Source organism: Bubalus kerabau, chromosome 10 (assembly GCF_029407905.1).
Source record: "Bubalus kerabau isolate K-KA32 ecotype Philippines breed swamp buffalo chromosome 10, PCC_UOA_SB_1v2, whole genome shotgun sequence".
Classification (NCBI taxonomy): domain Eukaryota; kingdom Metazoa; phylum Chordata; class Mammalia; order Artiodactyla; family Bovidae; genus Bubalus; species Bubalus kerabau.
Window position 1 is genome coordinate 44,840,141 of NC_073633.1, and position 13,183 is coordinate 44,853,323.

General features: G+C 37.6%; 1 protein-coding gene across 1 annotated transcript in view; it reads right to left on the reverse strand.

Annotated features, from left to right (window-relative positions):
* Positions 1 to 13,183, reverse strand: part of MDGA2 (MAM domain containing glycosylphosphatidylinositol anchor 2) — a 919,168-nt gene that overhangs the window by 56,306 nt on the left and 849,679 nt on the right. The window contains exon 11 of the mRNA XM_055537535.1: positions 656 to 833. Within this exon, the coding sequence (XP_055393510.1) occupies positions 656 to 833 (178 nt within the window). The remainder of the gene's footprint in view (positions 1 to 655; positions 834 to 13,183) is intronic.

Sequence of the window (13,183 nt, forward strand, 5' to 3'; positions counted from 1 at the left end):
TTTAAATGCATATTGCTAAATACAGTAAATCAGTTTGGAAAGGTTATATGTTGCATGATTCCAACCCAACATTCTGGAAAATGCAAAACTGTGTAACATAAAGACTGATTCCTGATATAAACTATTGACTTTTATAATGTACAATATTTGTTAATCAATTGTTAACAATGTGCCACATTAATGTAAGATGTAGATTGTAGGGGAAGCTGTGACAAGGGAGAGGGCATATATGGGAACACTGCACTTCCTACTCAGTTTAATGTGAATTTAAAACTACTCCAAAAAATGAAAAAAACTTAAAAATTCAATCACATTTCCTAACTTCTTAATGATATAAATTTTAAAATCATTAAGAATTCGTAAAAAATGTATACATATTGCCTCATAACTATGACATAGAAAATAATAAGACATTCATGACATTATCTCTGAGTTAATCTCCAAAGTTAATTAAGCATTTGTCTATACCTCTATATTCAAAACTAAATATTACAATTTATAATGATTAAGTATTACGGGATTTTTTTCTCACTTGACTAATGGCTCAGAAAATCAGTATGTTAAATTTTACTTTGTGTCTATATTTGGTAGATAGTTACAACTTTTTAGATAGTTTAGTATATAAATAAATTCTTTTAAACAAAAAGCTACTTACCACTATATTTGATGACACGAATTGTTGAATCTCCTTCGCCAAATTTGGTGAGAGGAGTCAGTCGGACTTCATAAGCCTCTGGTTTAATTAGCTCAGTCAAGTTATATGTAATTAATTCTCCCTTTTGGATATTTCCATTTATTTTAATCTCTTGTTCCCACCATCGCTGTTGTCCAGCCTGAAATTAAAAGAATTATATAATAATGTTTCTGATATTTTTAACTATATGTTGATCATGTGGTTAAGAATACTATTGCTGGAGATTCTTTAGGGCCTAGGACAAAGTTATATTTCATTAAAGATGTACCTTTGTTTCTGACATTCTGCAAAGGGCATTAACAGTATGGTTCACTTTTACTTTAAATATCAAACCTTTTGGTGTCACAGATTAAAATGAAAATGGTCTCTTTTTTTGGATGCTAAGTCGGTTCAGTCATGTCCAGCTCTTTGTGACCCTATGGACTGTTGCCCAGCAGGCTCCTCTGTCCATGGGATTCTCCAGGCAGGAATACTGGAATGGGTTGCCATGCCCTCCTCCAGGGGATCTTCCCAACCCAGGGATCAAACCTGTGTCTCTTATATCTCCTGTGTTGCAAGGTGGGTTCTTTATACCTAGTGTCATCTGGGAAGCCCTTGCTTTGGATAGGACTTGGGTTTTCATTCCTTACCACTGCCAAACTATAAGAATCAAAGTTCAAGTTTGTCTGGGTTGGTTAATAACTGAAGGCAAAAGCAATATATATACTATATATGTTAATATGTATATACCATTGTTGTTGTTTACTCACTAAATCATGTCTGACTCTTTGGGACCCCATGGACTATAACCAGCCAGGCTCCTCTGTCCATGGGATTTCCCAGACAAGAATACTGGGGTGAGTTGCCATTTTTTTTCCAGGAGATCTTCCTAACCTAAGGATTAGACCTGTGTCCCCTGTATTGGCAGACAGATTTTTACTGCTAAGCAACCGGTGGGGGGGGTGGTGGAAATAAAATATATATGTATGTGTGTGTGTGTGTGTATATATATATATATATACACACATATATATTTTTTCATATATTTGTTTATTTGCTTGTTTTCTGAGGGTGGGTTACTGTTAATTATATAGACTAGCCTGCTATATTTCTAGAAATGAAAATCTCAAGTACATGCTATTAGCACAAGATCAGACAAATGACAAACAAAATAATGAAATGGAACAGAAAGCCCTTATATTAATTTATGTGGGGAATTGTTCATATAGAAGACATGAAAATATATACCACTCAATTGCTTGAGTATATAAAAAAATACATGAATGTGATCCCTATCACATATCTTAGAAAGAATAGTCTCAGGAAAATCAAATACATTTAAAAGATAAAAGTTAAATCTTTAGAAAAACACAGAAGAATGTGATTATGATCTCACACAAGGTGTTATATTCTTAAACAGAATAGAAAAGCACAAAGAAAAGACTGATAAATTAGTCAATCTTAAAATTGAAATTAACACTAAATTCAAAATTTTAACATAAACATTTCATCTCATCCGTGCTGCCCAATAAACAGGTAAAATAAAGGCAGAGGTTTGGAAAAAAGATACTTAGAACAAATACAGTTAACCAGAATGTATTAAAAACCCCTATAACAAAATAAGAGAAATAATTCAATAGCAAAGAGTCTAATAGGAACAGGTATTTCATAAATGAGAAAGCACAAACAAAGAATTACAGAAAAGTCCTAACCTCATTGTGAATCAAGGAAGTGAAAATTAAAACCACAATATTATTTCCAAGAAAAACAGAAGCTTATAAAGATAATAAAATTAAGGTTTGTTGTTAACACAAAACAATGAGAATATTTATACCTGTCAAGAATCTGGAGCAGGGGAGGGTGGATGGGTAAGATATTAGTCTACTTACAAGCAAACAAGTTAGCCTGCAATAGTATCATGGGCCATGAGCAGAAGAATTCTGAATACTGGGGCAGAGAAAAGGATTCATATCTCAACACAGAAGACAGCATAAGCTTTACTTTCAAACCAGTTCCCTTTGTCTCCCTATTCCCCCACCGTGATGAAGAAGTGACTAGTTGGATCTTGCATGTACTTTCTGTTTGTATCACATCTCTGGGATCCTGAGCTAAAAAGACTTTAGTCTTATAAGTGACAGTAAGAACCCAAATCTGTCCAACCACTGCCCAAGAGGGAGATATATTCATTATACTAGACATTAAATGAGCTTTCCTTCTGCTCCACAGGAGGTCTCTATATTCTAAGGATGTTTGCTATGAAAATAACCTTGAAAAGATAGACTGGAATAAAAAGACAGTGCCTCTGCACATATGATATGCAAAAAATCAAGAGATCTACAGAAAGCTCTCTTCTAAAAATATAGTCTTGAGTATGTAAATTGGTCTAAGTATGGAGAGCAATTTGGCAATAAAAACACAATTACAATGAGAACAGATAAACTTGTATACACAGGAAACAGAAATATTTATGGCATAGAAAACAGAGAATTATCTAAACATCAGTAGGAGATAGGATAATCAAATTGTAAACTTTTAATAAAACATAACATAGAGCATGAAAAATGAACCTACGCCACAATACATCATCATAGATGGATTTAACAAAAGTAATATTGAGGTAAAATCAACTTTAAAGCAGATGTATTATAAAATTTAAGTTCAAAATATGTACTTTGAAAAGGGATGCATAGATATATAGTCAAGTATAAAGAAATGCAGAAAATAGTAAATACTTGGTCATGTGGGATAGGAGAGCATCAAGAAGAGAATTTGCAATTGTGAGGGGATAGTTGGACACAACTGAGTGACTTCACTTTCACTTTTCACCTTCATGCATTGGAGAAGGAAATGGCAACCCACTCCAGTGTTCTTGCCTGGAGAATCCCAGGGACGGGGGAGCCTGGTGGGCTGCTGTCTATGGGGTCGCACAGAGTCGGACACGACTGAAGCGACTTAGCACCAGCAGCAGCAGCAAAACACTCAGGTGATTTTTAATTTTTTAGATTGGTAGCAGGTATATAAAAATACATTATTTTGCCTATGCCTAAAATATTTCTTTGCTTTTCAAAGAGAGAATTTCAGAATAAGAGTTAGAAACAGGCAACCATGAGTTTTCTTAAAGCTTTTTCTCCCTTGAATTTTAAGACTGTTTCCTTGTATCAACAGCTTCCCTCATCTACATCTGTGGCTACTCATCCACTTCTGTGCAGCTTTTCCTTTTCCTGAGTTCAAAATGTTGATAGTCTCTGGAGTTTTGTATCTGGTGTGGTTAATACTCTGTATTAATGGTTCTCATTTTTAGGCAAGCATGAGAGTCATGGGACAATCGTGATTAAAAACCAAAAATTCCAAGTCTTAGCTACCAGTAAGTATTTTGCTTCTGTGAAGTCTAGAAACAATTTTTTGGTGAGTTTAGAAATACATAATTTTTTAAAAAGCACCTTCTCCTTTACAGGGTAATTTGGAAGCAGGTGATCCAGGGTCTGTATTTGGTGCAGCTCAGCAGGGCTAGAGTTTTGTCGCTAACTCTTGTCCAACTCGTGCGACCCCATGGACTGTAGCCCATTAACTCCTCTGTCCATAGGATTTTCCAGGCAAGAATACTGGAGCAGGTTGCCATTTCCTTCTCCACAGACAGGCTAGACCACAGCATTAATACTAGTGGTTTCTTCTATACTTTTACATTGTTTACTGTCTAACTTGTGATTTCAGATCAGATAATAAACAACAAAAACATCCTGCTACAGTAATTTGTATGTATCTGCATACTATGTCGGAGAAGGCAATGGCACCCCACTCCAGTACTCTTGCCTGGAAAATCCCATGGACGGAGGAGTCTGGTAGACTGCAGTCCATGGGGTCGCTAGGAGTCAGACACAACTGAGCGACTTCACTTTGAGTTTTCACTTTCCTGCATTGGAGAAGGAAATGGCAACCCACTCCAGTGTTCTTGCCTGGAGAATCCCAGGGACGGGGGAGCCTGGTGGGCTGCCGTCTCTGGGGTCGCACAGAGTTGGACACAACTGAAGCGACTTAGCAGCAGCAACTATGTTTCCGCCAGGCACCATGTTAACTGTATTAGATCTACTGTATTTAGTCTAGCACAACCCTTAGTAAGCAGGAACTAATACCAGCCCTATTATATAAATTGAGGAAACTGAGGCAGAAGGAAGTTTCTGTAGCTCTCCTAAGGTTGTCTGGAGAGTAGCAGCTACAAAATTTGGTTACACCCAAAATTACTTTATCTAGCATCATCTTCTCCTTTGCTTTCCCAGAATTTATTACTCCCTTGTTTTCACTAGTATTTTTATATATTTAGTTATAATACAGTTAATAGTACTTTTTTGCAGATAGATTATAAACAGGAACAATTTCTTATTAATTTTTTTTTACCTATAGCATCTGGTCATTAACTAGATAACGATGTGACAAGATTAAATTCCAGTACACAGTGTATATTCAACTGACCCAATGAGTGGAGCAGGAAATCTAACAGTGATAACTGCATACAGTCACTATATTTACAAACACTGGTAAAAATGTACATAAAACCTAATTCAACAGAAAGTAATTTACTTATGCATAGCTGATACCAGACATTACAAAGTTCCTATCTGTTTTGGAGACTAACAGTTCTATAAAATAATATAATATAATTGAAAATTTCTTTCCTTGTCTTTGGACTTTAAATTATTATGTGTGAACTAAGGGCAATGTACTATTATTTCAGATTATAAAAGTAGTTTAAACCCACAGAATTTTAACATTGTTTTATTATCTAAAGGCATGCAATTTTAATCAAGGTATACTTTTCTGGATGTTAAATACATTTAATATCACTCAATGTTTATAACAGATCCCAAAAGGAGACTGTAGGTATTCTGTTTCTATAATGAGATGCTCTACTCAAGTAATTTTAGTTGGCAGATACATTGATGCTGTTATTTATTAAAACTCTTCAGTATATAACTTCATATGTGTATTAAAAAAGCAATAACTTTGATTCTAAATCTTTAACTTACAGCTATAATGAAAGTATATACTTCAGCAGTTGAGGAATAAGCAATTAAACACTTAATATCATACCTCAGTGAACTGTGCAAAATGTAAAAATAGAAAATTAAATGCATATACACAAAAGAAAATACATTAGCCCACTGTTTGGAGGCAATACCACAAAACCCCAAAGAACATAGGACCCAAACCATAACCACAGTTGACAGTTCCAGAGCATACCCGTGAGCATGTTGATATGAAAGCAATAAAGTATTTATCATTTCAATTTTTAAAAAAAAATTATGTAACTTCTTTTCCTAGCAGATATGTTCCTTTCGCATAGTCTAGAGGACCTTTTTCACTATTTGAAGATGAAATGAGCCATAATTTTTCTGAATGCTAAGATCTGTAACCTGAAACACACACATTATCTGGAAATTCTGACTTCTAGAAAGGCTCAGAATAATTTTATAGCATGACATAGAAGAGTATTAGAAAGCTATATTCAGTAGTAACTGGAGAAAGTATCAATTTCATATGCACTAATGTGCTTCTCCTCAAAATTGGATATTCTTTATTTTTCTAAAATTGAATTCTACTTACCTCATTTCTGTTGATGAAATACTAATTCTTGCCAATCCAAGTTAAACTCAACATGTTCAGGGTTTGAACTTGATAAACTTAACCCAATCACTTTGTGTAGTGGTTATCACCTAGGGAAGTACTTAGATGGGGCAGAGGCAGGGGAAGCCCATACCCCAGCTTAAGTGCCCTTGGCCTGCTGGTGCAGGGGACAAGTGTCGCTTGGATTACTGTTTCCTCCTGATACTCTCTCGATTCAGTCAAATTCATTGGCTCTTTCTTGTTGGTACTAGCATCCCTAGTTTTTGCAACTGCCTTGGCCTATGGTCAATATTTGTATAAAATCTGCATCTTTCTTAGACAAATGATAAGTTCTTTTGGTCTAAAAGCACCACTTCTGCCCTTTTTCAGGGCTTTGGGGAATCCTGTTTCACCTATAACACAGTAAAGCAAAATACTTACCAGACCCTAGTCTCTGCAAATCAGAGTCAGTCTATGAATACTCAAGGGATACTACAATACTCAAGGGATCCCTCAGGCAAAACCCAAAAAGGCAATTCCCATAGTCTTTCAGAGCTACCTATGGGAAAGTGAGCCCACTTCTTTCTTATTCAAGTGGTTGTAGTTACCTTTCTCAGGAAAATTCTAGGACTTATGTTCTTGTTCTTTACTAAAATATTCCTTATACCTGAGGACTCTGTGTATTTGCACTGGAATATCTTCCTATATTTTTATTCTGAAACTCAATGCCTTTCCTCACTCAACCACCTCCAGCTCACTTATATGACCTCTTGTTTGATTTAAAATCTAGGCTTTTGAAGCTACCAGATTTCCTTAGGTTTTATAAAATCTATTCAAATCTCATTTACTATCTTTTTAATTTTGTACTGCTATGCATTTATGGGTTTGTGTTCATGTACTTGGACTATAAACCTCATCCTCCTTTGTTGTGATTTTAAATAATGAGACGGTAGCAGATAAAAGAGAATGACAAGATAAAAAGTGCATTTGTTAATATGTCAAATTCCCAATTGTCTTTTGTAATCAACATTTTAAATTTACATGGTATATGAATGTCAATCTGCATTTAGCTTTAAATATTTTGAAACTTACTCCCTGTAGTTTGTCTAATTTATATTTCTTATCAAAATAGTTACCTGATTAAAAAACAAAACAAAACAAAAACCCTCATGTAAAGACAGCATGGGGTGGGTATACAGCTTCAGTGAATCTGTCTTTCATGAAGTTTTCTGTCCTTGCCTACCTTGGTGAGCCTTTGCTGCCAGACAGAGGGCTATAAAGTGGATATACAGAAGCCTTTGGCAAACATCATGGTACATAGATGAAAGACCTTGTAAATATTTTTCAAGGATGATTTAAAAATTTGAGAACTAAATATTAGGTACATAGAACAAAGTCTTTAGTGACAACCTAATGAAATAGGACTGCCCAGTGATCCCAAAAATGGAAGAAATAGAAGTAGAAAAAAAACTAAGTCTAAGATTTCCTAAATATAGTGTGTGCCATGGCTTAAGGATCAACATTCAGATAAAACTAAGATTATGGCATCCAGCCCCATTACTTCATGGAAAATAGAGGGGAAACAATGGAAACGGTGACAGACTTTATTCTGGGGGGCTCCAAAATCACTGCAGCCATGAAATTAAAAGACACTTGCTCCTTGGAAGGAAAGCTATGACAAAACTAGACAGCATATTAAAAAGCAGAGACATCACTTTCCTGACAAAGGTCCATATAGTCAAAGCTATGGTTTTTCCAGTAGTCATGTGCAGATATGAGAGCTGGACCATAAAGAAGGCTGAGTGCTAAAGAATTGATGCTTTTGAAGTGTGGCACTGGAGAAGACTCTTGACAGTCCCTTGGACAGCAAGGAGATCAAACCAGTCAATCCTAAAGGAAATCAGTCCTGAATATTCATTAGAAGGACTGATGCTGAAGTTGAAACTAACACTTTGGCCACCTGGTGTGAAGAGCTGACACATTGGAAAAGACCTTGATGCTGGGACAGATTGAAGGCAAAAGGAGAAGAGGTCAGCAGAGGATAAGATGTCTACATAGCGTCACTGACTCAATCGACATGAATTTGAGCAAACTTCAGGAGATAGTGAAGGACAGGGAGGCCTGACATGCTGCAGTCCAGGAGTCGCAAAGAGTCAGACATGACTTAGCGACTGAACAACAATACAGCTTGAAGTTAAAAATACAGTTCTAGAAAAATGATGACAAATATTAGAATAGAACTCCAGATAAAAGGAGTTTTATTTATAAGATAAAAGGAGTTTGCTGCTGCTGCTGCTGCTAAGTCGCTTCAGTCGTGTCTGACTCCGTGCGACCCCATGGACTGCAGCCTACCAGGCTTCTCCGTCCATGGGATTCTCCAGGCAAGAACACTGGAGTGGGTTGCCATTTCCTTCTCCAAAAGGGAGTTTAGCACCCTACAAAATTGAATGCTGTGCTTCCTTGGTGGCTCAGTGGTAAAGAACTCACCTGCCAATGGAGGAGACACAAATTCAATCCTTGGTCCAGGAAGATTCTGCATGCTGCAGAGTAACTGAGGCCATGTGCTACAACTCCTGAGCCTGTGCTCTAAAGCCTGGAAGCCACAACTACTGAGCCCACATGCTGCAACTACTGAAGCCCGCGTGCCCTACAGCCCCTGATCCACGACAGAAAAAGCCACCATAATAAGAAGCCTGCACACACAAGTAGAGAGTAGCCACCACTCACTGCAACTAGAGAAAAGCCCATGCAGCAATGAAGACACAACATGGCCAAAAGCAAACAAGTGAATAATATAAAAAAGTAAAGTAATGCTCAAAATTCTCCAAACCAGGCTTCAACAGTATGTGAACTGTGAGTTTCCAGATGGTCAAGCTGGATTTAGAAAAGGCAGAGGAACCAGAGATCAAATGGCCAACATCCATTGGTTCATCAAAAAAGCAAGAGAGTTCGAGAAAAACATCTACTTCTGCTTTATTGACTATGCCAAAGACTTTGACTGTGTCGATCACAACAAACTGCGGAAGATTCTTCAAAAGATGGAAATACCAGATTACCTGACCTGTCTCCTGAGAAATCTGTATGCAGGTCAAGAAGCAACAGTTAGAACTGGACATGGGACAACAGACTCAGATTCCAAATTGGGATAGGAGTACATCAAGGCTATATATTGTCACCCTACTTATTTATCTTATATGCAGAGTACATTATGAGAAATGCTGGACTGGATAAAGCACAAGCTGGAATCAAGATTGCTGGGAGAAATATCAATTACCTCATATATGCAGATGACACCACACTTATGGCAGAAAGTGAAGAATGAAAGAGCCTCTTGATGGAAGTGAAAGAGGAGAGTGAAAAAGTTGGCTTAAAACTCAACATTCAGAAAACTAAGATCATGGCATCTGGTCCCAACACTTTGTGGCAAATAGTTGGGGGAAACAATGGAAACAGTGACAGACTTTATTTATTTATTTATTTTTGGCTCAAATTCACTGCATATGGTGACTGCAGCCATGAAATTTAAAAGACACTTGCTCCTTGGAAGAAAAGTTATGACCAACCTAGACAGTAAAAAGCAGAGACATACTTTGCCAACAAAGGTCCATCTGGTCAAAGATATAGTTTTCCAGTAGTCATGTATGGATGTGAGAGTTGGACTAAAGAGAAAGCTGAGCACCGAAGAATTGAAGCTTTTGAACTGTGGTGCTAGAGAAGACTCTTGAGAGTCCCTTGGACAGCAAGGAGATCCAACCAGTCCATCCTAAAGGAAATCAGTTCTGAATATTCATTGGAAGGACTGATGCTGAAGCTGAAACTCTAATCCTTTAGCCACCTGATGTGAAGAATTGACTCACTGGAAAAGACCCTGATGCTGGGAAAGCTTGAAGGTGGGTGGCGAAGGGGATGACAGAGGATGAGATGGTTGGATGGCATCACGGACTCAATGGACATGAGTTTGAGTAACTCTGGGAGCTGGTAATGGACAGGGAGGCCTGGTGTGCTGCAGTCCTTGGGGTCACAAAGAGTTGGACATGACTGAGTGACTGAACTGAACTGAATGTTTCTGTAGTAGGTAAACATTGAGTAAAGACTAGAATTTTATACAGTCTTAAGTGTTTAGTGGGCCTCCGTGGTGGCTCAGAGGTAAAGAATCTGCCTGCAATGCAGGAGATGCAGGTTTCATCCCTGGGACAGGAAGATCCCTTGGAAATGGAATTGGCAACCCACTCCAGTATTCCTGCTGAGGATATCTCATGGACTGGCAGGTTACAGTCCATTGTGTCTCAAAAGATTTGGACACAACCTAGCAACTAAACAACAACAACAAATGCTTAGTACATATTTATCAATGTGACTTTACATTCTCAATGTGACTTTATAATGGAAGAGTTACATGAGAATATTTTAAATAGTTAATGTTTATTGAGTGATTGCTATGTACTAGGATATTCTATTTTGTTATTTAATTTAACCACAAACAATTCAAAGTGGTAGGTAAATAATTAACTTTAGATTTATTATTACATTTCCACTTATTCTATTAAATACATATAATTATTGTTTCCCAGATAAAAATATCTGATAAAAGTAAAACAATATAAACAAGGAGAAAATACTAAATATGGTACCTCAGAAGACATATAGAATGAATTGAATTTCAAATGAATCTTGCTAGTCTTTTTTTCCTGCCCCTTGAATGAACACTTTAGATACTTTCTAACATATTCGGCATTTGAAAGGTAACTGTTAACACAATTTAGGGAATGCTTCAGGGGAAAAAAAAGTTTTTTTCTTAACCCTGCAGAATATGTGTATCTTGTTATATGAATATGAGATAATTTCTTTTCTGTTTTATGAAGTTCACTAAGTCGCTTCAGTTGTGTCCGACTCTGTGTGATCCCATAGATGGCAGCCCACCAGGCTCCGCCATCCCTGGGATTCTCCAGGCAAGAACACTGGAGTGGGTTGTCATTTCCTTCTCCAATGCATGAAAGTGAAAAGTGAAAGTGAAGTCGCTCAGTCGTGTCCGACCGTCAGCTACCCCATGGACTGCAGCCTTCCAGGCTCCTCTGTCCATGGGATTTTCCAGGCAAGAGTACTGGAGCGGGGTGCCATTGCCTTCTCCGGTTTTATGAAGTTAGTAATACTTTAATGGTGAATTGTAGGCATAAATGTAAACTATATCAGAAAATACAGTTTAAACTCACAATTAGATAGAATTTAAAAGTTCTTATATTTAATAGGACATATGAAGATATTGATTTAATACAAAAATGATCTTTGATTCAGTTTATAAAGAGTAGTTTTTTTGTTTTGAGTTAGTAATATAAAGTCCTAATAACTACACTTCATCTCCCAAACCATTTTCTGATGGTTTCACATTTTTTGGATAATGATGCACTTTATACTATGATTATAGTAAAATATTTTAAAGTTTATCAAAATTTGAGCATATGGAAAAACTCCCATCTAAACTTAAACATGGAGAAGGCAATGGCACCCAACTCCAGTACTCTTGCCTGGAGAATCCCATGGACCGAGGAGCCTGGTAGGCTGCAGTCCATGGGGTCACGAAGAGTCGGACATGGCTGAGCGACTTCACTTTCACTTTTCACTTTCATGCATTGGAGAAGGAAATGGCGACCCACTCCAGTGTTCTTGCCTGGAGAATCCCAGGGATGGAGAGCCTGGTGGGCTGCTATCTGTGGGGTTGCACAGAGTCGGACACGACTGAAGCGATTTAGCAGCAAACTTAAGCACATGTGTTAATGTGTAATACAAATTAATATGGGTGGTTCTAGCTCAGAAAAATTGTCACTTTGGTCCTGGTCAAACTATCGTAACTCTACCTGTGGTGAAGTGGTCCCATTATGAGAAACATGAATTCTAAAGACACAAGAGGGATTTCCCTGGTGGCTCAGTGGTAAAGAATCCACCTGCCAATGCAGGAGACATGAGTTTGATCCCTGATCTGGGAAGATCCCACATGCCGTGGAGCAACTAAGCCCACGCACCAAACTGGCCTGTGCTCTAGGGCCTGGGAGCCATAACTTCTGAGCCCACACACTGCAACTGCTGAAGCCTGTGTGCCCTAGAGCCTGGGCTCTGCAACAGGAGAAGTCACTGTAATGAGAAACCCGCATACTGTTGCAGTAGCCCCCATTTGCTGAAACTAGAGAAAAGCCCCACACAGCAACAAAGACCCAGCATAGCCAAAAATAAAAAAATAAAGAAATAAGTAAAATTGTAAAACAAAGACACAAGTGATGAGTCTGTTAAAAATGGAATATAAGTTTCTTTTAAAGAGTATAATACAACACTCATTTTTAATTTTAAAAATGCAAATACAGTATATTCATATTTCAATACTATATCTAAAATTCTAGGAACAAACTTGACAACTATGGTGTTCTTTACATAGGCATTAAGAAATTAATCAAGAAGATTGAGCTTACATAAAGATTCTGTTTAATTATATACTTTCTTTGAGTATCAGTTCAGTTCAGTCGTACAGTCATGTCCGACTCTTTGCGACCCCATGAATTGCAGTATGCCAGGCCTCCCTGTCCATCACCAACTCCTGGAGCTCACTCAAACTCACCTCCATTGAGTTGGTGATGCCATCCAGCCATCTCATCCTCTGTCGTCCCCTTCTCCTCCTGCCCCCAATCCCTCCCAGCATCAGAGTCTTTTCCAATGAGTCAACTCTTCGCATGAGGTGGCCCAAGTACTGGAGTTTCAGCTTTAGCATCATTTCTTCCAAAGAACACCCAGGACTGATCTCCTTTAGAATGGACTGGTTGGATCTCCTTGCAGTCCAAGGGACTCTCAAGAGTCTTCTCCAACACCACAGATCAAAAGCATCAATTCTTCGGCACTCAGCTTTCTTCACAGTCCAACTCTCACATC